The sequence below is a fragment of the Oncorhynchus keta genome, unplaced genomic scaffold (assembly GCF_023373465.1).
Source record: "Oncorhynchus keta strain PuntledgeMale-10-30-2019 unplaced genomic scaffold, Oket_V2 Un_scaffold_19589_pilon_pilon, whole genome shotgun sequence".
Classification (NCBI taxonomy): Eukaryota; Metazoa; Chordata; class Actinopteri; order Salmoniformes; family Salmonidae; genus Oncorhynchus; species Oncorhynchus keta.
Window position 1 is genome coordinate 136642 of NW_026290849.1, and position 26437 is coordinate 163078.

The 26437-nt window shown below is 44.7% G+C and overlaps 1 protein-coding gene and 1 long non-coding RNA gene across 51 annotated transcripts in view; one reads left to right on the forward strand and one right to left on the reverse strand.

Annotated features, from left to right (window-relative positions):
• The first annotated feature begins 233 nt into the window (after positions 1-233).
• LOC127927952 (uncharacterized) lies at positions 234-4994 on the forward strand. 50 transcript variants are annotated; one of them, XR_008129649.1, is made up of 13 exons: positions 234-381; positions 464-599; positions 682-749; positions 894-1043; positions 1116-2240; positions 2466-2690; positions 2766-2915; positions 3141-3290; positions 3366-3590; positions 3741-3897; positions 3966-4108; positions 4582-4724; positions 4861-4994. It is a non-coding gene; the product is annotated as an uncharacterized LOC127927952 (long non-coding RNA). The 50 variants fall into 50 exon arrangements; XR_008129637.1 differs by having other exon boundaries at positions 3216-3365; positions 3441-3590; XR_008129646.1 differs by having other exon boundaries at positions 3223-3365; positions 3441-3590.
• A 1151-nt stretch (positions 4995-6145) lies between these two features.
• The window catches only part of LOC127927951 (E3 ubiquitin-protein ligase SMURF1-like), a gene marked incomplete at its 5' end in the record, with an annotated part of 69988 nt that continues 49696 nt past the window's right edge, over positions 6146-26437 (reverse strand). Inside the window, 4 exon segments of the mRNA XM_052514713.1 lie at positions 6146-6974; positions 16173-16248; positions 21342-21518; positions 24333-24345. Coding sequence (XP_052370673.1) covers positions 6875-6974; positions 16173-16248; positions 21342-21518; positions 24333-24345 — 366 coding nt within the window.

The following is a 26437-nucleotide window of genomic DNA, read 5'->3' on the forward strand; positions in this document are numbered from 1 at the left end:
CCAGTTCTTCTCCAGAATAAAGACAAGTTGGAACTCAACTTTATTTTCAATTTAGTTTCTTTAATAGAATCTTATTTACACAGTATTTTGTCATTAATGTTTAGTAGCCAGGAAGTTACAATACTCTGCTTCCATCTTTCCACATCGAACAACCTCTCTACTGTTACCAACACACTCATACTGCAGTACTGGGAGCTGTGGTCCTGTAGCCCACTGAGCTAAAGGCATCAGGTCTCAGGTCAGAGATCACTCATACTGCAGTACTGGGAGCTGTGGTCCTGTAGCCCACTGAGCTAAAGGCATCAGGTCTCAGGTCAGAGATCACTCATACTGCAGTACTGGGAGCTGTGGTCCTGTAGCCCACTGAGCTAAAGGCATCAGGTCTCAGGTCAGAGATCACTCATACTGCAGTACTGGGAGCTGTGGTCCTGTAGCCCACTGAGCTAAAGGCATCAGGTCTCAGGTCAGAGATCACTCATACTGCAGTACTGGGAGCTGTGGTCCTGTAGCCCACTGAGCTAAAGGCATCAGGTCAGAGATCACTCATACTGCAGTACTGGGAGCTGTGGTCCTGTAGCCCACTGAGCTAAAGGCATCAGGTCTCAGGTCAGAGATCACTCATACTGCAGTACTGGGAGCTGTGGTCCTGTAGCCCACTGAGCTAAAGGCATCAGGTCTCAGGTCAGAGATCACTCATACTGCAGTACTGGGAGCTGTGGTCCTGTAGCCCACTGAGCTAAAGGCATCAGGTCTCAGGTCAGAGATCACTCATACTGCAGTACTGGGAGCTGTGGTCCTGTAGCCCACTGAGCTAAAGGCAGGTCTCAGGTCAGAGATCACTCATACTGCAGTACTGGGAGCTGTGGTCCTGTAGCCCACTGAGCTAAAGGCAGGTCTCAGGTCAGAGATCACTCATACTGCAGTACTGGGAGCTGTGGTCCTGTAGCCCACTGAGCTAAAGGCATCAGGTCTCAGGTCAGAGATCACTCATACTGCAGTACTGGGAGCTGTGGTCCTGTAGCCCACTGAGCTAAAGGCATCAGGTCTCAGGTCAGAGATCACTCATACTGCAGTACTGGGAGCTGTGGTCCTGTAGCCCACTGAGCTAAAGGCAGGTCTCAGGTCAGAGATCACTCATACTGCAGTACTGGGAGCTGTGGTCCTGTAGCCCACTGAGCTAAAGGCATCAGGTCTCAGGTCAGAGATCACTCATACTGCAGTACTGGGAGCTGTGGTCCTGTAGCCCACTGAGCTAAAGGCATCAGGTCTCAGGTCAGAGATCACTCATACTGCAGTACTGGGAGCTGTGGTCCTGTAGCCCACTGAGCTAAAGGCATCAGGTCTCAGGTCAGAGATCACTCATACTGCAGTACTGGGAGCTGTGGTCCTGTAGCCCACTGAGCTAAAGGCATCAGGTCTCAGGTCAGAGATCACTCATACTGCAGTACTGGGAGCTGTGGTCCTGTAGCCCACTGAGCTAAAGGCATCAGGTCTCAGGTCAGAGATCACTCATACTGCAGTACTGGGAGCTGTGGTCCTGTAGCCCACTGAGCTAAAGGCATCAGGTCTCAGGTCAGAGATCACTCATACTGCAGTACTGGGAGCTGTGGTCCTGTAGCCCACTGAGCTAAAGGCATCAGGTCTCAGGTCAGAGATCACTCATACTGCAGTACTGGGAGCTGTGGTCCTGTAGCCCACTGAGCTAAAGGCATCAGGTCTCAGGTCAGAGATCACTCATACTGCAGTACTGGGAGCTGTGGTCCTGTAGCCCACTGAGCTAAAGGCATCAGGTCTCAGGTCAGAGATCACTCATACTGCAGTACTGGGAGCTGTGGTCCTGTAGCCCACTGAGCTAAAGGCATCAGGTCTCAGGTCAGAGATCACTCATACTGCAGTACTGGGAGCTGTGGTCCTGTAGCCCACTGAGCTAAAGGCATCAGGTCTCAGGTCAGAGATCACTCATACTGCAGTACTGGGAGCTGTGGTCCTGTAGCCCACTGAGCTAAAGGCATCAGGTCTCAGGTCAGAGATCACTCATACTGCAGTACTGGGAGCTGTGGTCCTGTAGCCCACTGAGCTAAAGGCATCAGGTCTCAGGTCAGAGATCACTCATACTGCAGTACTGGGAGCTGTGGTCCTGTAGCCCACTGAGCTAAAGGCATCAGGTCTCAGGTCAGAGATCACTCATACTGCAGTACTGGGAGCCGTGGTCCTGTAGCCCACTGAGCTAAAGGCATCAGGTCTCAGGTCAGAGATCACTCATACTGCAGTACTGGGAGCCGTGGTCCTGTAGCCCACTGAGCTAAAGGCATCAGGTCTCAGGTCAGAGATCACTCATACTGCAGTACTGGGAGCTGTGGTCCTGTAGCCCACTGAGCTAAAGGCATCAGGTCTCAGGTCAGAGATCACTCATACTGCAGTACTGGGAGCTGTGGTCCTGTAGCCCACTGAGCTAAAGGCATCAGGTCTCAGGTCAGAGATCACTCATACTGCAGTACTGGGAGCTGTGGTCCTGTAGCCCACTGAGCTAAAGGCATCAGGTCTCAGGTCAGAGATCACTCATACTGCAGTACTGGGAGCTGTGGTCCTGTAGCCCACTGAGCTAAAGGCATCAGGTCTCAGGTCAGAGATCACTCATACTGCAGTACTGGGAGCTGTGGTCCTGTAGCCCACTGAGCTAAAGGCATCAGGTCTCAGGTCAGAGATCACTCATACTGCAGTACTGGGAGCCGTGGTCCTGTAGCCCACTGAGCTAAAGGCATCAGGTCTCAGGTCAGAGATCACTCATACTGCAGTACTGGGAGCTGTGGTCCTGTAGCCCACTGAGCTAAAGGCATCAGGTCTCAGGTCAGAGATCACTCATACTGCAGTACTGGGAGCCGTGGTCCTGTAGCCCACTGAGCTAAAGGCATCAGGTCTCAGGTCAGAGATCACTCATACTGCAGTACTGGGAGCTGTGGTCCTGTAGCCCACTGAGCTAAAGGCATCAGGTCTCAGGTCAGAGATCACTCATACTGCAGTACTGGGAGCTGTGGTCCTGTAGCCCACTGAGCTAAAGGCATCAGGTCTCAGGTCAGAGATCACTCATACTGCAGTACTGGGAGCTGTGGTCCTGTAGCCCACTGAGCTAAAGGCATCAGGTCTCAGGTCAGAGATCACTCATACTGCAGTACTGGGAGCTGTGGTCCTGTAGCCCACTGAGCTAAAGGCATCAGGTCTCAGGTCAGAGATCACTCATACTGCAGTACTGGGAGCCGTGGTCCTGTAGCCCACTGAGCTAAAGGCATCAGGTCTCAGGTCAGAGATCACTCATACTGCAGTACTGGGAGCTGTGGTCCTGTAGCCCACTGAGCTAAAGGCATCAGGTCTCAGGTCAGAGATCACTCATACTGCAGTACTGGGAGCCGTGGTCCTGTAGCCCACTGAGCTAAAGGCATCAGGTCTCAGGTCAGAGATCACTCATACTGCAGTACTGGGAGCTGTGGTCCTGTAGCCCACTGAGCTAAAGGCATCAGGTCTCAGGTCAGAGATCACTCATACTGCAGTACTGGGAGCCGTGGTCCTGTAGCCCACTGAGCTAAAGGCATCAGGTCTCAGGTCAGAGATCACTCATACTGCAGTACTGGGAGCTGTGGTCCTGTAGCCCACTGAGCTAAAGGCATCAGGTCTCAGGTCAGAGATCACTCATACTGCAGTACTGGGAGCTGTGGTCCTGTAGCCCACTGAGCTAAAGGCATCAGGTCTCAGGTCAGAGATCACTCATACTGCAGTACTGGGAGCCGTGGTCCTGTAGCCCACTGAGCTAAAGGCATCAGGTCTCAGGTCAGAGATCACTCATACTGCAGTACTGGGAGCCGCGGTCCTGTAGCCCACTGAGCTAAAGGCATCAGGTCTCAGGTCAGAGATCACTCATACTGCAGTACTGGGAGCCGCGGTCCTGTAGCCCACTGAGCTAAAGGCATCAGGTCAGAGATCACTCATACTGCAGTACTGGGAGCCGTGGTCCTGTAGCCCACTGAGCTAAAGGCATCAGGTCTCAGGTCAGAGATCACTCATACTGCAGTACTGGGAGCCGCGGTCCTGTAGCCCACTGAGCTAAAGGCATCAGGTCTCAGGTCAGAGATCACTCATACTGCAGTACTGGGAGCCGTGGTCCTGTAGCCCACTGAGCTAAAGGCATCAGGTCTCAGGTCAGAGATCATCATACTGCAGTACTGGGAGCCGGTCCTGTAGCCCACTGAGCTAAAGGCAGGTCAGGTCAGAGATCACTCATACTGCAGTACTGGGAGCTGTGGTCGTGGTCCTGTAGCCCACTGAGCTAAAGGCATCAGGTCTCAGGTCAGAGATCACTCATACTGCAGTACTGGGAGCCGTGGTCCTGAGCTAAAGGCCCACTGAGCTAAAGGCATCAGAGCTAAAGGCATCAGGTCTCAGGTCAGAGATCACTCATACTGCAGTACTGGGAGCGTGGTCCTGTAGCCCACTGAGCTAAAGGCATCAGGTCTCAGGTCAGAGATCACTCATACTGCAGTACTGGGAGCAGTACTGTGGTCCTGTAGCCCACTGAGCTAAAGGCATCAGGTCTCAGGTCAGAGATCACTCATACTGCAGTACTGGGAGCCGCGGTCCTGTAGCCCACTGAGCTAAAGGCATCAGGTCAGAGATCACTCATACTGCAGTACTGGGAGCCGTGGTCCTGTAGCCCACTGAGCTAAAGGCATCAGGTCAGAGATCACTCATACTGCAGTACTGGGAGCCGTGGTCCTGTAGCCCACTGAGCTAAAGGCATCAGGTCAGAGATCACTCATACTGCAGTACTGGGAGCCGCGGTCCTGTAGCCCACTGAGCTAAAGGCATCAGGTCTCAGGTCAGAGATCACTCATACTGCAGTACTGGGAGCCGCGGTCCTGTAGCCCACTGAGCTAAAGCCTCAAGGCATCAGGTCTCAGGTCAGAGGTCACTCATCATGCGAGTGCAGTCATCTGTTATGTTCCACCAACGTCCAGTCTTCATCATATTTGACCTTCAACATTTAGTTTGATCTCATTTGTTTCTATGGAGGTTTAACGACGGTTGGGATTCACTCATTCAGGGAGAAAAATAAACAGAAAAGTAACCATAGTAACCAATCCCCAACCTTATGTCTGTCTGTTCAGGAGAGGGGGAGGGAGATGATGAGAGGGAGGGAGGGAGGGGGAGGGACACAGATGTAGAGATGTGAAGTATGGAGAGAGAGAGAGAGATGGAGGTAGGGAGGGAGACTGATGGAGAGAGAGAGGGATGGAGGTAGGGAGGGACACAGGTGGAGAGAAAGGGGGATGGAGGTAGGGGAGGGACACAGAGATGGAGAGAGCGGTGAAGTTTGGGGGTTTATTGCATATTTCAGACAGGTGTGGGGATGAGACAGGCTGGGGAGTGAGGCAGGTTAGATTATTGTGGAGCTCACAGCCAGTCTGTTTGTCAGACCCAGATGAACCCTAACAAGGATGAGGGAGGATGAGAGGAGAGAAGGAGAGAGGGTTAACCTAGGGTTAATAAGGGGTCTGAAGAGGAGTGGAGGAGGGATGAGAGGAGGAGAGAGGGTTAATGGCTGTGAGTGGAGGAGAGGGAGAGAGGGAGGAGAGAAGGAGGGGTGAGAGGAGGAGAGAGGGAGGGAGGGAGGGAGTGATGAGAGGAGAGAAGGAAAGATGAGAGGAGGGGGATGAGGAGAGAGGAAGACAAAAGAAGGAGGGATGAGAGGAGGGATGAGAGGAGAGAGGGATGAGAGGAGAGGAGGGATGAGAGGAGAGAGGGATGAGAGGAGAGGAGGGATGAGAGGAGAGAGGGATGAGAGGAGAGAGGGATGAGGGATGAGATGAGAGGAGAGAGGGATGAGAGGAGAGAGGGATGAGAGGAGGGAGGGAGGGATGAGAGGAGAGGAGGGATGAGAGGAGGGGGGGGAGGAGAGGGATGAGAGGGATGAGAGGAGAGGGATGAGAGGAGAGAGGGATGAGAGGAGATAGGGATGAGAGGAGAGGAGGGATGAGAGGAGAGAGGGATGAGAGGAGAGAGGGATGAGAGAGAGATGAGAGGGATGAGGGAGAGGGAGGAGGAGGGATGAGAGGAGGAGGGATGAGAGGAGATGAGAGGAGAGGGATGAGAGGAGAGAGAGGGATGAGAGGAGATAGGGATGAGAGGAGAGAGGGATGAGAGGAGAGAGGGATGAGAGGAGGGGTTAGGGGGTTAGGGATCTCTGTAGAGTAGCAGCAGGTCAGTATCATCATCATCACAGTAAATAAATAAAATAATAATCAGAGAGACATACAGGCTTAATACCATTATACAGAGGACCAGGTGCTATGCACCACACACACACACACACACACACACACACACACACACACACACACACACACACACACACACACACACACACACACACACACACACACACACACACACACACACACACACACACACACACACACACACAACAGTGGTTAAACATGAAGCATGAACATTAATCAATCTGCTTTCTGATTGGAGGATTTCAGCTCAGATCGTCTCTGATTGGCTTATTCTGTACAGAGACTGCGTGTGATTGGAGACAGAATCAAAGTCATTGGTTGTTCTGAAGAGTGACATCATAGCTCGATAAAACTGAAGGATAAAAATGTTTCTTCAAAATCTGAAAAACCTCTAAAATACAGGAACCGATGATATCCCCGGATCATGCAACCATGGTAACCAACCCGGCCGTGACCCATGATGACAGTTCCCCTGGAGATCAGTCTGGTCGGGATGGGAGGGGCTAGTGGTATTGTCCTGTGATTGGTCAATAGTAGTTCTGTAGGGGCGGGGGGTTATTGCAGGGTGACGTGTGTGTGTGTGTGTTTCACTCCACAGCGAAGCCGCAAGTTTCCTCCACGGCCGTCAGCAGTTTCTCATAAAGTTTCTCGTACGACTCGTAGGGAGGGATATCTATTCTGTTAAAACTAAAGGAGGAGATGGAGAGAGTGAGATCGAGAGGGAGGGAGGGAGGAAGGGAGAGAGAGAGAGGGAGGAAGGGAGGAAGGGAGAGAGGGAGGGAGGAAGGGAGGGAGAGAGGGAGGGAGGAAGGGAGAGAGAGAGAGGGAGGAAGGGAGAGAGAGAGGGAGGAAGGGAGAGAGAGAGAGGAAGGGAGAGAGAGAGAGAGAGGGAGGAAGGGAGGGAGGGAGGGAGGGAGGAAGGGAGAGAGAGAGAGGGAGGAAGGGAGGAAGGGAGAGAGGGAGGGAGGGAGGAAGGGAGAGAGGGAGGGAGGAGGGAGGGAGGAAGGGAGAGAGAGAGGGAGGGAGGAAGGGAGAGAGAGAGAGGAAGGGAGAGAGAGAGGGAGGGAGGAAGGGAGGGAGGGAGAGTGGGAGGAAGGGAGAGAGAGAGAGAGATTAATATCCAGACAGTGATGTTCAGTGCCTTCAGAATGTATTCACACCCCTCGACTTTTTCCACATTTTCTGTTACAGCCTGAATTTAAAATGGATCCATTTTAGATGTTGTTTAGGCCAGTGACACACAAATACCCCATAATGTCAAAGTGGAATTATGTTTTTAGAAATGTGTACAAATCAATAAAAAATTAAAAGCTGAGATGTCTTGAGTCAATAACTATTCAACCCCTTTGGTCACAGTCTAAATACGTTCAGGAGTGAAAATCTCAGATGTATCCGTCTACATAACCTGACAATGGGTTATAGCGCCACTAACAGGTATAACCTGACTATGGGACTCCTAGCCCCAGTAACAGGTATAACCTGTTATGGGACTAGCGGAGTCCCACTAACAGGTATAACCTGTTAGTGGCGCTCCGCGGAGTCCCACTAACAGGTATAACCTGACTAGTGGGACTCCGGAGTCGCCACTAACAGGTATAACCTGACTATGGGCGCTAGCTATGGGAGTCCCATAGTCAGGTTATACCTGTTAGTGGCGACTATGGGACTCGCTAGCGCCACTAACAGGTATACCTGACTAGTGGGACTCCGCGGAGTCCCACTAACAGTATAACCTGTTGGGAGTGGCCACTAACGTATAACCTGACTATGGGAGTCGCCACTAACAGGTATAACCTGATTATACTCCGCTAGTGGCGCCACCAACAGGTATAACCTGACTATGTGGCGCTAGCGGAGTCCCAGTCAGGTTAACCTGACTAATGGGACTAGCGGAGTCCCACTAACAGGTATAACCTGACTAATGGGACTCGCGGAGTCCCACTAGTCAGGTATAACCTGTTATGGGACGCTAGCGGAGTCACATAGTCAGGTTATACCTGTTAGTGGGCCGCTAGCGCCCTAACAGGTATAACCTGTTATGTGGACGCTAGCGGAGTCCCACTAGTCAGATTAACCTGTTAGGGACTAGCGCTAGTCCCTAACAGGTATATACCTGTTAGTGGCGCTAGCGGAGTCCCATAGTCAGGTTATAACCTGAGTGGCGACTAGCGGAGTCCCACTAGTCAGGTTATACCTGTTAGTGGGACTAGCTGTCCCAGTAGTCAGGTTATACCTGTTAGTGGCGCTAGCGGAGTCCCATAGTCTCAGGTATATACCTGTATCTAATGCGGAGTCCCTAGTCAGGTTATACCTGACCATGTATCTGGCGCTATGTATAGACCATGTATCTGATAGTCAGATTATACCTGTTAGTGGTATGCTAGACCATGTAGTCTAATGCTGTCTCAGGTATGTACCATGTATCTGATGCTAGTGACATGTATCTGATGCTGTCTCAGTATGTCCCATGTATCATGCTGTCTCATATGTATAGTGATGTATCTGATGTGTCTCAGTCATGTATATACCATGTATCTAATGCTGTCTCAGTATGTATAGACCATGTATCTAATGCTGTCTCAGTATGTATATACCATGTATCTGATGCTAGTGCATGTCTAGATGCTGTCCCATAGTCATGTTATATGCTGTCTCAGTATGTATAGACCATGTATCTGATGCTGTCTCAGGTATTATACCTGTATCTGATGCTGGAGCTAGCGGAGTCCCATAGTCTCAGTATGTTATACCATGTATCTGATGCTGTCTAGCGGATCTGATGGTGTATCCCATAGTCAGGTTATACCATGTATCTGTGGCGCTAGTATGGAGTCCCATGGTCAGGTTAGACCATGTATAGATGCTGTCTCAGTATGTATAGTCCCATGGTCAGGTTATACCTGTCTAGTGGCGTCTAGTATGTATAGACCATGTCAGGTTATGCTGTCTCAGTATGTAGTAGACCATGTATCTGATGTGTCTCAGTCAGGTTATACCATGTTAGTGGCGCTCAGTATGGAGTCCCATGCTGTCTCAGTATGTTGACCTGTATCTGATGCTGTCTAGCGGAGTCATGTATCTGATGCTGTCAGTATGTATAGACCATGTATCTGATGCTGTCTCAGTAGTAGACCATGTAGTCTGATGCTGTCTCAGTATGTATAGACCATGTATCTGATGCTGTCCCAGTAGTCAGATTATATGCTGTCTCAGTATGTGGACCGTATCTGATGCTGTCTCAGTATGTATAGACCCTGATGCTGTCTCAGTATGTATATACCATGTATCTGATGCTGTCTCAGCGGAGTCCCATAGTCAGGTTATACCATGTATAATTGCTCAGTATGTGAGACCCTGATGCTGTCTCAGGTTATACCTGTTAATGGTGCTAGTATGTATAGACCAGTCCCATAGTCAGTATGTTATACCTGTTCTGACGCTGTCGGAGTCACATAGTCAGGTTATACCATGTATCTAATGCTGTCTCAGTATGTCCCATAGACCATGTATCTGATGCTGTCTGTTAGTGGCGCTAGCGGAGTCCCATAGTCAGATTATACCTGTTGAGTGGCTGTCTCAGTATGTATAGACCATGTATCTAATGCTGTCTCAGTATGTTAGACCATGTATCTGATGCTGTCTATGTATAGACCATGTCCTGATGCTGTCTCAGTATGTATAGACCATGTATCTGATGCTGTCTCAGTAGTATAGTCATGTATCTGATGCTGTCTCAGTGGTGTATAGACCATGTATCCCATGCTGTCTCAGGTTATACCATGTATCTAGTGGCTGTCTCAGTATGTATAGACCATGTATCTGATGCTGTCTCAGTATGTATAGACCATGTATCTGATGCTGGCGTATAGACCATGTATCTGATGCTGTCTCAGGTATAGACCATGTATCTGATGCTGTCTCAGTATGTATAGACCATGTATCTGATGCTGTCTCAGATTATACCATGTATAGTGCTGTCTCAGTATGTATAGTCCATGTATCTAATGCTGTCTCAGTATGTATAGACCATGTTAGTGACTGTCCTGTCTCAGTATGTATAGACCATGTATCTATGTGCTGTCTAGCATGTATGAGTCCCATGTAGTCAGGTTATAGACCATGTATCTGATGCTGTCTCAGTATGTATAGACCATGTATCAGGTCTCAGTATGTATAGACCATGTATCTGATGCTGTCTCAGTATGTAGACCATGTAGTCAGCTGTTCAGTATGTATAGACCATGTATCTGATGCTGTCTCAGTATGTATAGACCATGTATCTGATGGTCTATATGTATAGACCATGTATCTGATGCTGTCTCAGTATGTATAGACCATGTATCTGATGCTGTCTCAGTATGTATAGACCCATCTGATGCTGTCTCAGTATGTATAGACCATGTTAGTGGCTGTCTCAGTATGTCATGTATCATGGTCTCAGGTTATAGACCATGTATCTGATGCTGTCTCAGTATGTAGACCATGTATCATGCTGTCAGGTTAGACCATGTATCTGATGCTGTCTCAGTATGAGTCCATGTATCATGCTGTCTCAGTATGTATAGACCATGTATCTGATGCTGTCTCAGTGAGTCCCATAGTCAGGTATAGACCATGTATCTAATGCTGTCTCAGTATGTGTCCATGTATCTGATGCTGTCTCAGTATGTATAGACCATGTGTATGCTGTCTAGTGGCCATGTATCTGATGCTGTCTCAGTAGTCAGGATATACTGATGCTGTCTCAGGGCGCTAGCGGAGTGTCATAGTCAGGTTATACCTGTCTAGTGCTGTCTCAGTATGTATAGACCATGTATCTATGCTGTCAGGTTATACCTGTAGACCATGTATCTGATGCTGTCTCAGTATGTATAGACCATGTCCTGATGCTGTCTCAGTATGTTATACCATGTATCTGATGCTGTCTGGACAGTGAAACAGCACCTCTCTGTCTCAGTATGTATAGACCATGTATCTGATGCTGTCTCAGTATGTATAGACCATGTATCTATGCTGTCTCAGTATTTGGCGCTAGCGGCTAAGTCCCATAGTCATTATTATTATTATAGTGTAGACCATGTATCTGATGCTGTCTCAGTATGTATAGACCATGTATCTAATGCTGTCTCAGTATTTGGATAAAAGAGTCCTAAATGGCATATATTAGGTTATATGTGTAGACCATGTATCTGATGCTGTCTCAGTAGTAGACCATGTATCTGATGCTGTCAGTATATCTAATGCTGTCTCAGTATGTATAGACCATGTATCTGATGAGTCTCAGTCAGGTTATACCATGTATCTGATGCTGTCTCAGTATGTATAGACCATGTATATATGCTGTCTCAGTGGCGCTATGTATCGGAGTCCCTGTCTCAGGTTATACCTGTATAGTGGCTGTCTCAGTATGTATAGACCATGTAGTCATGCTATACTCTGTGTATAGACCATGTATCCCATAGTCTCAGTATGTATAGACCATGTATGCTGTCTCAGTATGAGTCCCATAGTCTCAGTATGTATACCATGTATCTGATGCTGTCTCAGTATGTATCCATGTATCTATGCTGTCAGGTTATAGACCATGTATCTGATGCTGTCTGGACAGTGAAACAGTCCCATAGTCAGGTTAGACCTGTATCTAGTGGCGTATAGACCATGTAGTCCCAGTATGTATAGACCATGTATCTGATGCTGTCTCAGTGTATAGACCATGTATCTGATGCTCCCTCAGTATGTATAGACCATGTATCTGTGCTGTCTCAGCGGTATAGTCCCATAGTCAGGTTATACCTGTATAGTGACGCTAGTCTCAGTATGTATAGACCATGTTCTAATGCTGTCTCAGTATGTATAGACCATGTATCTGATGCTGTCCCAGTATGTCAGACCATGTATGATGCTGTCTCAGTATGTATAGACCATGTATCTGATGCTGTCTCAGTATTATAGACCATGTATCTGATGCTGTCTCAGTATGTATAGTCCATGTATCTATGCTGTCTCAGGTTATAGACCATGTATCTGATGCTGTCTCAGTATGTAGACCATGTAGTCATGCTGTTATATGTATAGACCATGTATCTAATGCTGTCTCAGTATGTCCATGTATCATGCTGTCTCAGTATGTATAGACCTGTTAGTGATGTATAGACCAGTCCCATAGTCAGGTTATAGACCATGTATCTAGTGTCTCAGTATTTATAGACCATGTATCTGATGCTGTCTCAGTATGTATAGACCATGTATCTAATGCTGTCTCAGTATGGAGTCCATGTATCTAATGCTGTCAGTATGTATAGACCATGTATCTGATGCTGTCTCAGTATGTATAGACCATGTATCTGATGCTGTCTCAGTATGTTAGACCATGTATCTGAGTGGCTCTATGTGTAGACCATGTCTAATGCTGTCTCAGTATGTATAGACCATGTATCTGATGCTGTCTCAGTATGTATAGACCATGTATCTAATGCTGTCTCAGTCAGGTTAGACCATGTATCTGATGCTGTCTCAGTATTTATAGACCATGTATCTGATGCTGTCTCAGTTATAGACCATGTATCTGATGCTGTCTCAGTATGTATAGACCATGTATCTGATGCTGTCTCAGGTTAGACCATGTATCTGATGCTGTCTCAGTATGTATAGACCATGTATCTGATGCTGTCTCAGGTATAGACCATGTATCTGATGCTGTCTCAGTATGTATAGACCATGTATCTGATGGTTATATGTGTAGACCATGTATCTGATGCTGTCTCAGTATGTCATAGACCATGTATCTAATGCTGTCTCAGTATGTATAGACCATATCTGATGCTGTCAGGTATAGACCTGTTATGTGTCTCAGTATGTATAGACCATGGATGTCCTTAGTCAGGTTATACCATGTATCTGATGCTGTCTCAGTATGTATAGACCATGTATCTGATGCTGTCTCAGTATGTATAGACCATGTATCTGATGCTGTCTCAGTATGTATAGACCATGTATCTGATGCTGTCTCAGTATGTAGACCATGTATCTGATGCTGTCTCAGTATGTATAGACCATGTATCTGATGCTGTCTCAGTATGTATAGACCATGTATCTGATGCTGTCTCAGTATGTATAGACCATGTATCTGATGCTGTCTCAGTATGTATAGACCATGTATCTGATGCTGTCTCAGTATGTATAGACCATGTATCTGATGCTGTCTCAGTATGTATAGACCATGTATCTAATGCTGTCTCAGTATGTATAGACCATGTATCTGATGCTGTCTCAGTATGTATAGACCATGTATCTGATGCTGTCTCAGTATGTATAGACCATGTATCTAATGCTGTCTCAGTATGTATAGACCATGTATCTGATGCTGTCTCAGTATGTATAGACCATGTATCTGATGCTGTCTCAGTATGTATAGACCATGTATCTGATGCTGTCTCAGTATGTATAGACCATGTATCTGATGCTGTCTCAGTATGTATAGACCATGTATCTGATGCTGTCTCAGTATGTATAGACCATGTATCTGATGCTGTCTCAGTATGTATAGACCATGTATCTGATGCTGTCTCAGTATGTATAGACCATGTATCTGATGCTGTCTCAGTATGTATAGACCATGTATCTGATGCTGTCTCAGTATGTATAGACCATGTATCTGATGCTGTCTCAGTATGTATAGACCATGTATCTGATGCTGTCTCAGTATGTATAGACCATGTATCTGATGCTGTCTCAGTATGTATAGACCATGTATCTGATGCTGTCTCAGTATGTATAGACCATGTATCTGATGCTGTCTCAGTATGTATAGACCATGTATCTGATGCTGTCTCAGTATGTATAGACCATGTATCTAGATGCTGTCTCAGTATGTATAGACCATGTATCTGATGCTGTCTCAGTATGTATAGACCATGTATCTGATGCTGTCTCAGTATGTATAGATGCTGTCTCAGTATGTATAGACCATGTATCTGATGCTGTCTCAGTATGTATAGACCATGTATCTGATGCTGTCTCAGTATGTATAGACCATATGCTGTCTCAGTATGTATAGACCATGTATCTGATGCTGTCTCAGTATGTATAGACCATGTATCTAATGCTGTCTCAGTATGTATAGACCATGTATCTGATGCTGTCTCAGTATGTATAGACCATGTATCTGATGCTGTCTCAGTATGTATAGACCATGTATCTGATGCTGTCTCAGTATGTATAGACCATGTATCTGATGCTGTCTCAGTATGTATAGACCATGTATCTGATGCTGTCTCAGTATGTATAGACCATGTATCTGATGCTGTCTCAGTATGTGTAGACCATGTATCTGATGCTGTCTCAGTATGTATAGACCATGTATCTGATGCTGTCTCAGTATGTATAGACCATGTATCTGATGCTGTCTCAGTATGTATAGACCATGTATCTGATGCTGTCTCAGTATGTATAGACCATGTATCTGATGCTGTCTCAGTATGTATAGACCATGTATCTGATGCTGTCTCAGTATGTGTAGACCATGTATCTGATGCTGTCTCAGTATGTATAGACCATGTATCTGATGCTGTCTCAGTATGTATGTATAGACCATGTATCTGATGCTGTCTCAGTATGTATAGACCATGTAAACTGATGTATCTGTCTCAGTATGTATAGACCATGTATCTGATGCTGTCTCAGTATGTATAGACCATGTATCTGATGCTGTCTCAGTATGTATAGACCATGTATCTGTATGCTGTCTCAGTATGTATAGACCATGTATCTGATGCTGTCTCAGTATGTATAGACCATGTATCTGATGCTGTCTCAGTATGTATAGACCATGTATCTGATGCTGTCTCAGTATGTATAGACCATGTATCTGATGCTGTCTCAGTATGTATAGACCATGTATCTGATGCTGTCTCAGTATGTATAGACCATGTATCTGATGCTGTCTCAGTATGTATAGACCATGTATCTGATGCTGTCTCAGTATGTATAGACCATGTATCTGATGCTGTCTCAGTATGTATAGACCATGTATCTGATGCTGTCTCAGTATGTATAGACCATGTATCTGATGCTGTCTCAGTATGTATAGACCATGTATCTGATGCTGTCTCAGTATGTATAGACCATGTATCTGATGCTGTCTCAGTATGTATAGACCATGTATCTGATGCTGTCTCAGTATGTATAGACCATGTATCTGATGCTGTCTCAGTATGTATAGACCATGTATCTGATGCTGTCTCAGTATGTATAGACCATGTATCTGATGCTGTCTCAGTATGTATAGACCATGTATCTGATGCTGTCTCAGTAGACCATGTATCTGTATAGACCATGTATCTGATGCTGTCTCAGTATGTATAGACCATGTATCTAATGCTGTCTCAGTATGTATAGACCATGTATCTGATGCTGTCTCAGTATGTATAGACCATGTATCTGATGCTGTCTCAGTATGTATAGACCATGTATCTGATGCTGTCTCAGTATGTATAGACCATGTATCTGATGCTGTCTCAGTATGTATAGACCATGTATCTAATGCTGTCTCAGTATGTATAGACCATGTATCTAATGCTGTCTCAGTATGTATAGACCATGTATCTGATGCTGTCTCAGTATGTATAGACCATGTATCTAATGCTGTCTCAGTATGTATAGACCATGTATCTGATGCTGTCTCAGTATGTATAGACCATGTATCTGATGCTGTCTCAGTATGTATAGACCATGTATCTAATGCTGTCTCAGTATGTATAGACCATGTATCTGATGCTGTCTCAGTATGTATAGACCATGTATCTAATGCTGGAGAAGCCGTGGGCAGTGTGTGTTTGACACCCCGGAGTTAAAGGCATGGCTCTTTGAAAGTGTGTGTGTTCTTACCATGTGTGTGCCTTGGGTAGGTTGTCTGTGTTGGCCTCTATCAGATGGATGGTGAACAGCCTTGGGCCTGCTGAACCTGTAGAACCTTACACACACACATTCTAGTTATCACTGTTCTAGAACACCAACATCACTGATGTACAACACATTCTAGTTATCACTGTTCTAGAACACATTCTAGTTATCACTGTTCTAGAACACATTCTAGTTATCACTGTTCTAGAACACCAACATTACTGATGTACAACACATTCTAGTTATCACTGTTCTAGAACACCAAGATCACTGTTCTAGAACACATTCTAGTTATCACTGTTCTAGAACACCAACATCACTGATGTACAACACATTCTAGTTATCACTGTTCTAGAACACCAACATTACTGATGTACAACACATTCTAGTTATCACTGTTCTAGAACACCACCATTACTGATGTACATCACATTCTAGTTATCACTGTTCTAGAACACCAACATCACTGATGTACAACACATTCTAGTTATCACTGTTCTAGAACACCAACATTACTGATGTACAACACATTCTAGTTATCACTGTTCTAGAACACATTCTAGTTATCACTGTTCTAGAACACCAACATCACTGATGTACAACACATTCTAGTTATCACTGTTCTAGAACACATTCTAGTTATCACTGTTCTAGAATACCAACATCACTGATGTACAACACATTCTAGTTATCACTGTTCTAGAACACATTCTAGTTATCACTGTTCTAGAACACCAACATCACTGATGTACAACACATTCTAGTTATCACTGTTCTAGAACACATTCTAGTTATCACTGTTCTAGAACACATTCTAGTTATCACTGTTCTAGAACACCACCATCACTGTTCTAGAACACATTCTCGTTATCACTGTTCTAGAACACCAACATTACTGATGTTATCACTGTTCTAGAACACATTCTAGTTATCACTGTTCTAGAACACCACCATCACTGTTCTAGAACACATTCTCGTTATCACTGTTCTAGAACACCAACATTACTGATGTACAACACATTCTAGTTATCACTGTTCTAGAACACATTCTAGTTATCACTGTTCTAGAACACATTCTAGTTATCACTGTTCTAGAACACATACTAGTTATCACTGTTCTAGAATACCAATATCACTGATGTACAACACATTCTAGTTATCACTGTTCTAGAACACATTCTAGTTATCACTGTTCTAGAATACCAACATCACTGATGTACAACACATTCTCGTTATCACTGTTCTAGAACACATTCTAGTTATCACTGTTCTAGAATACCAACATCACTGATGTACAACACATTCTAGTTATCACTGTTCTAGAACACCAACATTACTGATGTACAACACATTCTAGTTATCACTGTTCTAGAACACATTCTAGTTAGCACTGTTCTAGAACACATTCTAGTTATCACTGTTCTAGAACATCAACATTACTGATGTACAACACATTCTAGTTATCACTGTTCTAGAACACATTCTAGTTATCACTGTTCTAGAACACATTCTAGTTATCACTGTTCTAGAACACATTCTAGTTATCACTGTTCTAGAACACCACCATCACTGTTCTAGAACACATTCTAGTTATACATTTACATTTAAGTCATTTAGCAGACGCTCTTAACCAGAGCGACTTAAATAGTTATCACTGTTCTAGAACACATTCTAGTTATCACTGTTCTAGAACATCAACATTACTGATGTTCAACACATTCTAGTTATCACTGTTCTAGAACACATTCTAGTTATCACTGTTCTAGAACACCAACATTACTGATGTTCAACACATTCTAGTTATCACTGTTCTAGAACACATTCTAGTTATCACTGTTCTAGAACACATTCTAGTTATCACTGTTCTAGAACACCACCATCACTGTTCTAGAACACATTCTCGTTATCACTATTCTAGAACACCAACATTACTGATGTACAACACATTCTAGTTATCACTGTTCTAGAACACATTCTAGTTATCACTATTCTAGAACACCAACATTACTGATGTTCAACACATTCTAGTTATCACTGTTCTAGAACACATTCTAGTTATCACTGTTCTAGAACACATTCTAGTTATCACTGTTCTAGAACACCACCATCACTGTTCTAGAACACATTCTCGTTATCACTATTCTAGAACACCAACATTACTGATGTACAACACATTCTAGTTATCACTGTTCTAGAACACATTCTAGTTATCACTGTTCTAGAACACATTCTAGTTATCACTGTTCTAGAACACATTCTAGTTATCACTGTTCTAGAACACATACTAGTTATCACTGTTCTAGAATACCAATATCACTGATGTACAACACATTCTAGTTATCACTGTTCTAGAACACATTCTAGTTATCACTGTTCTAGAATACCAACATCACTGATGTACAACACGTTCTCGTTATCACTGTTCTAGAACACATTCTAGTTATCACTGTTCTAGAATACCAACATCACTGATGTACAACACGTTCTAGAACACTTTCTAATTATCACTGTTCTAGAACACATTCTAGTTATCACCGTTCTAGAACACATTCTAGTTATCACTGTTCTAGAACACCACCATCACTGTTCTAGAACACATTCTCGTTATCACTATTCTAGAACACCAACATTACTGATGTACAACACATTCTAGTTATCACTGTTCTAGAATACCAACATCACTGATGTACAACACGTTCTAGAACACTTTCTAATTATCACTGTTCTAGAACACATTCTAGTTATCACCGTTCTTGAACACATTCTAGTTATCACTGTTCTAGAACACACATCACTGTTCTAGAACACATTCTCGTTATCACTATTCTAGAACACCAACATTACTGATGTACAACACATTCTAGTTATCACTGTTCTAGAACACATTCTAGTTATCACTGTTCTAGAACACATTCTAGTTATCACTGTTCTAGAACACATTCTAGTTATCACTGTTCTAGAACACATACTAGTTATCACTGTTCTAGAATACCAATATCACTGATGTACAACACATTCTAGTTATCACTGTTCTAGAACACATTCTAGTTATCACTGTTCTAGAATACCAACATCACTGATGTACAACACATTCTCGTTATCACTGTTCTAGAACACATTCTAGTTATCACTGTTCTAGAACACCAACATCACTGATGTACAACACATTCTAGTTATCACTGTTCTAGAACACATTCTAGTTATCACTGTTCTAGAACACATTCTAGTTATCACTGTTCTAGAACATCAACATTACTGATGTACAACACATTCTAGTTATCACTGTTCTAGAACACATTCTAGTTATCACTGTTCTAGAACACCAACATCACTGATGTACAACACATTCTAGTTATCACTGTTCTAGAACACATTCTAGTTATCACTGTTCTAGAACACATTCTAGTTATCACTGTTCTAGAACACCACCATCACTGTTCTAGAACACATTCTAGTTATACATTTACATTTAAGTCATTTAGCAGACGCTCTTAACCAGAGCGACTTAAATAGTTATCACTGTTCTAGAACACATTCTAGTTATCACTGTTCTAGAACATCAACATTACTGATGTACAACACATTCTAGTTATCACTGTTCTAGAACACATTCTAGTTATCACTGTTCTCGAACACCAACATTACTGATGTTCAACACATTCTAGTTATCACTGTTCTAGAACACCAACATTACTGATGTACAACACATTCTAGTTATCACTGTTCTAGAACACATTCTAGTTATCACTGTTCTAGAACACATTCTAGTTATCACTGTTCTAGAACACCACCATCACTGTTCTAGAACACATTCTCGTTATCACTATTCTAGAACACCAACATTACTGATGTACAACACATTCTAGTTATCACTGTTCTAGAACACATTCTAGTTATCACTGTTCTAGAACACATTCTAGTTATCACTGTTCTAGAACACATTCTAGTTATCACTGTTCTAGAACACATACTAGTTATCACTGTTCTAGAATACCAACATCACTGATGTACAACACATTCTCGTTATCACTGTTCTAGAACACATTCTAGTTATCACTGTTCTAGAACACATTCTAGTTATCACTGTTCTAGAACACATACTAGTTATCACTGTTCTAGAATACCAACATCACTGATGTACAACACATTCTAGTTATCACTGTTCTAGAACACATTCTAGTTATCACTGTTCTAGAATACCAACATCACTGATGTACAACACATTCTCGTTATCACTGTTCTAGAACACATTCTAGTTATCACTGTTCTAGAATACCAACATCACTGATGTACAACACGTTCTAGAACACTTTCTAATTATCACTGTTCTAGAACACATTCTAGTTATCACCGTTCTAGAACACATTCTAGTTATCACTGTTCTAGAACACCACCATCACTGTTCTAGAACACATTCTCGTTATCACTATTCTAGAACACCAACATTACTGATGTACAACACATTCTAGTTATCACTGTTCTAGAATACCAACATCACTGATGTACAACACGTTCTAGAACACTTTCTAATTATCACTGTTCTAGAACACATTCTAGTTATCACCGTTCTAGAACACATTCTAGTTATCACTGTTCTAGAACACCACCATCACTGTTCTAGAACACATTCTCGTTATCACTATTCTAGAACACCAACATTACTGATGTACAACACATTCTAGTTATCACTGTTCTAGAACACATTCTAGTTATCACTGTTCTAGAACACATTCTAGTTATCACTGTTCTAGAACACATTCTAGTTATCACTGTTCTAGAACACATACTAGTTATCACTGTTCTAGAATACCAATATCACTGATGTACAACACATTCTAGTTATCACTGTTCTAGAACACATTCTAGTTATCACTGTTCTAGAATACCAACATCACTGATGTACAACACATTCTCGTTATCACTGTTCTAGAACACATTCTAGTTATCACTGTTCTAGAACACCAACATCACTGATGTACAACACATTCTAGTTATCACCGTTCTAGAACACATTCTAGTTATCACTGTTCTAGAACACCAACATCACTGATGTAAAACACATTCTAGTTATCACTGTTCTAGAACACCAACATCAACTGTTCTAGTTATAGCTGTTCTTTGTTAATATTGATGTGGGGTGTGCGTGCGACCCACCCTGTAGTGCCTTGAATCCCTGTAGTGGAACTCTGGTAGAACCGGTAACAAACTGCAGTAGTCGTCCTCTCCTCTCCTCAGTGAAGCTCTCTACAGCCTCCCAGAACCAGCAAACCACATTACTGTCTACAGCACAGTGCTTCAAACGGGTGTTAGAGAGGTCTATCTTCCCCAGGCCTCCATTATCAACTAGGGAGAGACAGGGAGACAGGCCTCGATTATACACTAGAGAGAGACAGGCCTCGATTATACACTAGAGAGAGACAGGCCTCCGATTATACACTAGAGAGAGACAGGGAGACAGGCCTCCGATTATACACTAGAGAGAGACAGGCCTCCGATTATACACTAGAGAGAGACAGGCCTCCGATTATACACTAGAGAGAGACAGGGAGACAGGCCTCCGATTATACACTAGAGAGAGACAGGGAGACAGGCCTCCGATTATACACTAGAGAGAGACAGGGAGACAGGCCTCCGATTATACACTAGAGAGAGACAGGCCTCCGATTATACACTAGAGAGAGACAGGCCTCCGATTATACACTAGAGAGAGACAGGGAGACAGGCCTCCGATTATACACTAGAGAGAGACAGGCCTCCGATTATACACTAGAGAGACAGGAGACAGGCCTCCGATTATACACTAGAGAGAGACAGAGACAGGCCTCCGATTATACACTAGAGACAGACAGGAGACAGGCCTCCGATTATACACTAGAGAGACAGGGAGACAGGCCTCCGATTATACACTAGAGAGAGACAGGGAGACAGGCCTCCGATTATACACTAGAGAGAGACAGGGAGACAGGCCTCTGATTATACACTAGAGAGAGACAGGCCTCCGATTATACACTAGAGAGAGGAGACAGGCCTCCGATTATACACTAGAGAGACAGACAGGGAGACAGGCCTCCGATTATACACTAGAGGAGACAGGCCTCCGATTATACACTAGAGAGACAGGCCTCCGACACTAGGAGACAGGCCTCCGATTATACACTAGAGAGAGACAGGGAGACAGGCCTCCGATTATACACTAGAGACAGGGAGACAGGCCTCCGATTATACACTAGAGAGAGACAGGGAGACAGGCCTCCGATTATACACTAGAGAGACAGGGAGAGATTATACACTAGAGAGAGACAGGAGACAGGCCTCCGATTATACACTAGAGAGAGACAGGAGACAGGCCTCCGATTATACACTAGAGAGAGACAGGGAGACAGGCCTCCGATTATACACTAGAGGGAGAGATTATACACAGGGAGACAGGACCTCCGATTATACACTAGAGAGAGACAGGGAGACAGGCCTCCGATTATACACTAGAGAGAGACAGGGAGACAGGCCTCCGATTATACACTAGAGAGAGACAGGGAGACAGGCCTCCGATTATACACTAGAGAGAGACAGGGAGACAGGCCTCCGATTATACACTAGAGAAACAGAGAGACAGGCCTCCGATTATACACTAGGGAGAGACAGGGAGACAGGCCTCCGATTATACACTAGAGGAGAGGCCTCCGATTATACACTAGAGAGACAGGCCCCGATTATACACTAGAGAGAGGCAGGGAGACAGGCCTCCGATTATACACTAGAGAGAGACAGGGAGACAGGCCTCCGATTATACACTAGAGAGAGACAGGGAGACAGGCCTCCGATTATACACTAGAGAGACAGGCCTCCGATTATACACTAGAGAGAGACAGGGAGACAGGCCTCCGATTATACACTAGAGAGAGACAGGCCTCCGATTATACACTAGAGAGAGACAGGGAGACAGGCCTCCGATTATACACTAGAGAGAGACAGGCCTCCGATTATACACTAGAGAGAGGCAGGGAGACAGGCCTCCGATTATACACTAGAGAGAGGCAGGGAGACAGGCCTCCGATTATACACTAGAGAGAGACAGGGAGACAGGCCTCCGATTATACACTAGAGAGACAGGGAGACAGGCCTCCGATTATACACTAGAGAGAGACAGGGAGACAGGCCTCCGATTATACACTAGAGAGAGACAGGGAGACAGGCCTCCGATTATACACTAGAGAGAGACAGGGAGACAGGCCTCCGATTATAAACTAGAGAGAGACAGGGAGACAGGCCTCCGATTATACACTAGAGAGACAGGCCTCCGATTATACACTAGAGAGAGACAGGGAGACAGGCCTCCGATTATACACTAGAGAGAGACAGGGAGACAGGCCTCCGATTATACACTAGGGAGAGACAGGCCTCCGATTATACACTAGGGAGAGACAGGGAGACAGGCCTCCGATTATACACTAGAGAGAGGCAGGGAGACAGGCCTCCGATTATACACTAGAGAGAGGCAGGGAGACAGGCCTCCGATTATACACTAGAGAGAGACAGGGAGACAGGCCTCCGATTATACACTAGAGAGAGACAGGGAGACAGGCCTCCGATTATACACTAGAGAGACAGGCCTCCGATTATACACTAGAGAGAGACAGGGAGACAGGCCTCCGATTATACACTAGAGAGACAGGCCTCCGATTATACACTAGGGAGAGACAGGGAGACAGGCCTCCGATTATACACTAGAGAGACAGGCCTCCGATTATACACTAGAGAGAGACAGGGAGACAGACCTCCGATTATACACTAGAGAGAGACAGGGAGACAGGCCTCCGATTATACACTAGAGAGAGACAGGGAGACAGGCCTCCGATTATACACTAGAGAGAGACAGGGAGACAGGCCTCCGATTATACACTAGAGAGAGACAGGGAGACAGGCCTCCGATTATACACTAGAGAGAGACAGGGAGACAGGCCTCCGATTATACACTAGGGAGAGACAGGGAGACAGGCCTCCGATTATACACTAGGGAGAGACAGGGAGACAGGCCTCCGATTATACACTAGAGAGAGGCAGGGAGACAGGCCTCTGATTATACACTAGAGAGAGACAGGGAGACAGGCCTCCGATTATACACTAGAGAGAGACAGGGAGACAGACCTCCGATTATACACTAGGGAGAGAGACAGGGAGAGAGAGTTAGACAGGCCTCAGATTATCAACTCGAGAGAGAGACAGGTATAACAGCCAGCCAGCCAGAAAGGCAGAAACAGACAGACAGGTATACATTTGAAGTCGGAAGTTTACATACACTTGAATTCATAAAAACTTATTTCACACATTTCTTGTTAACAAAGGTAGACAGCCAGACAGGAATAACAGACAGGTATAACAGACAGGTATAACAGACAGACAGACAGGTATAAGAGACAGGTATAACAGACAGACAGACAGGTATAACAGACAGACAGACAGGTATTACAGACAGACAGACAGGTATTAGACAGACAGACAGGTATAACAGACAGGTATAACAGACAGGTATAACAGACAGACAGACAGACAGACAGGTATAACAGACAGGTATAACAGACAGGTATAACAGACAGACAGACAGGTATAACAGACAGACAGGTATAACAGACAGGTATAACAGACAGACAGACAGACAGACAGACAGACAGGTATAACAGACAGACAGGTATAACAGACAGGTATAACAGACAGACAGGTACAGACAGACAGACATAACAGACAGACAGGTATAACAGACAGACAGGTACAACAGACAGACAGGTACAACAGACAGACATAACAGACAGACAGGTATAACAGACAGACAGACAGGTATTACAGACAGACAGACAGGTATAACAGACAGACAGACAGGTACAACAGACAGACAGGTACAACAGACAGACAGGTACAACAGACAGACAGGTACAGACAGACAGACATAACAGACAGACAGGTATAACAGACAGACAGGTACAACAGACAGACAGGTACAACAGACAGACAGGTACAACAGACAGACATAACAGACAGACAGGTATAACAGACAGACAGACAGGTATTACAGACAGACAGACAGGTATTACAGACAGACAGGTATAACAGACAGACAGACAGGTATAACAGACAGACAGACAGGTACAACAGACAGACAGGTACAACAGACAGACAGGTACAACAGACAGACAGGTACAACAGAGACAGGTATAACAGACAGACAGGTACAACAGACAGACAGGTACAACAGACAGACAGGTACAACAGACAGACAGGTACAACAGACAGACAGGTATAACAGACAGACAGGTATAACAGACAGACAGGTACAACAGACAGACAGGTACAACAGACAGACAGTTACAACAGACAGACAGGTACAACAGAGACAGGTATAACATACAGACAGGTATAACAGACAGGTACAACAGACAGACAGGTATAACAGACAGACAGGTATAACAGACAGACAGGTATAACAGACAGACAGGTACAACAGACAGACAGGTACAACAGACAGACAGGTACAACAGACAGACAGGTACAACAGACAGACAGGTATAACAGACAGACAGGTATAACAGACAGACAGGTACAACAGACAGGTACAACAGACAGGTACAACAGACAGGTACAACAGACAGGTATAACAGACAGGTACAACAGACAGGTACAGCAGACAGGTACAACAGACAGGTACAACAGACAGGTGCAACAGACAGGTGCAACAGACAGGTACAACAGACAGGTACAACAGACAGGTATAACAGACAGGTACAGCAGACAGGTACAGCAGACAGGTACAGCAGACAGGTACAACAGACAGGTACAACAGACAGGTACAACAGACAGACAGGTACAACAGACAGGTACAACAGACAGACAGGTACAGAAGACAGGTATAGCAGACAGGTATAACAGACAGGTATAACAGACAGGTATAACAGACAGGTATAACAGACAGGTACAACAGACAGGTACAACAGACAGGTACAACAGACAGGTATAACAACAGACAGGTACAACAGACAGGTACAACAGACAGGTATAACAGACAGGTATAACAGACAGGTATAACAGACAGGTATAACAGACAGGTACAACAGACAGGTACAACAGACAGGTACAACAGACAGGTATAACATACAGACAGGTATAACAGACAGGTACAACAGACAGACAGGTATAACAGACAGACAGGTATAACAGACAGACAGGTATAACAGACAGACAGGTACAACAGACAGACAGGT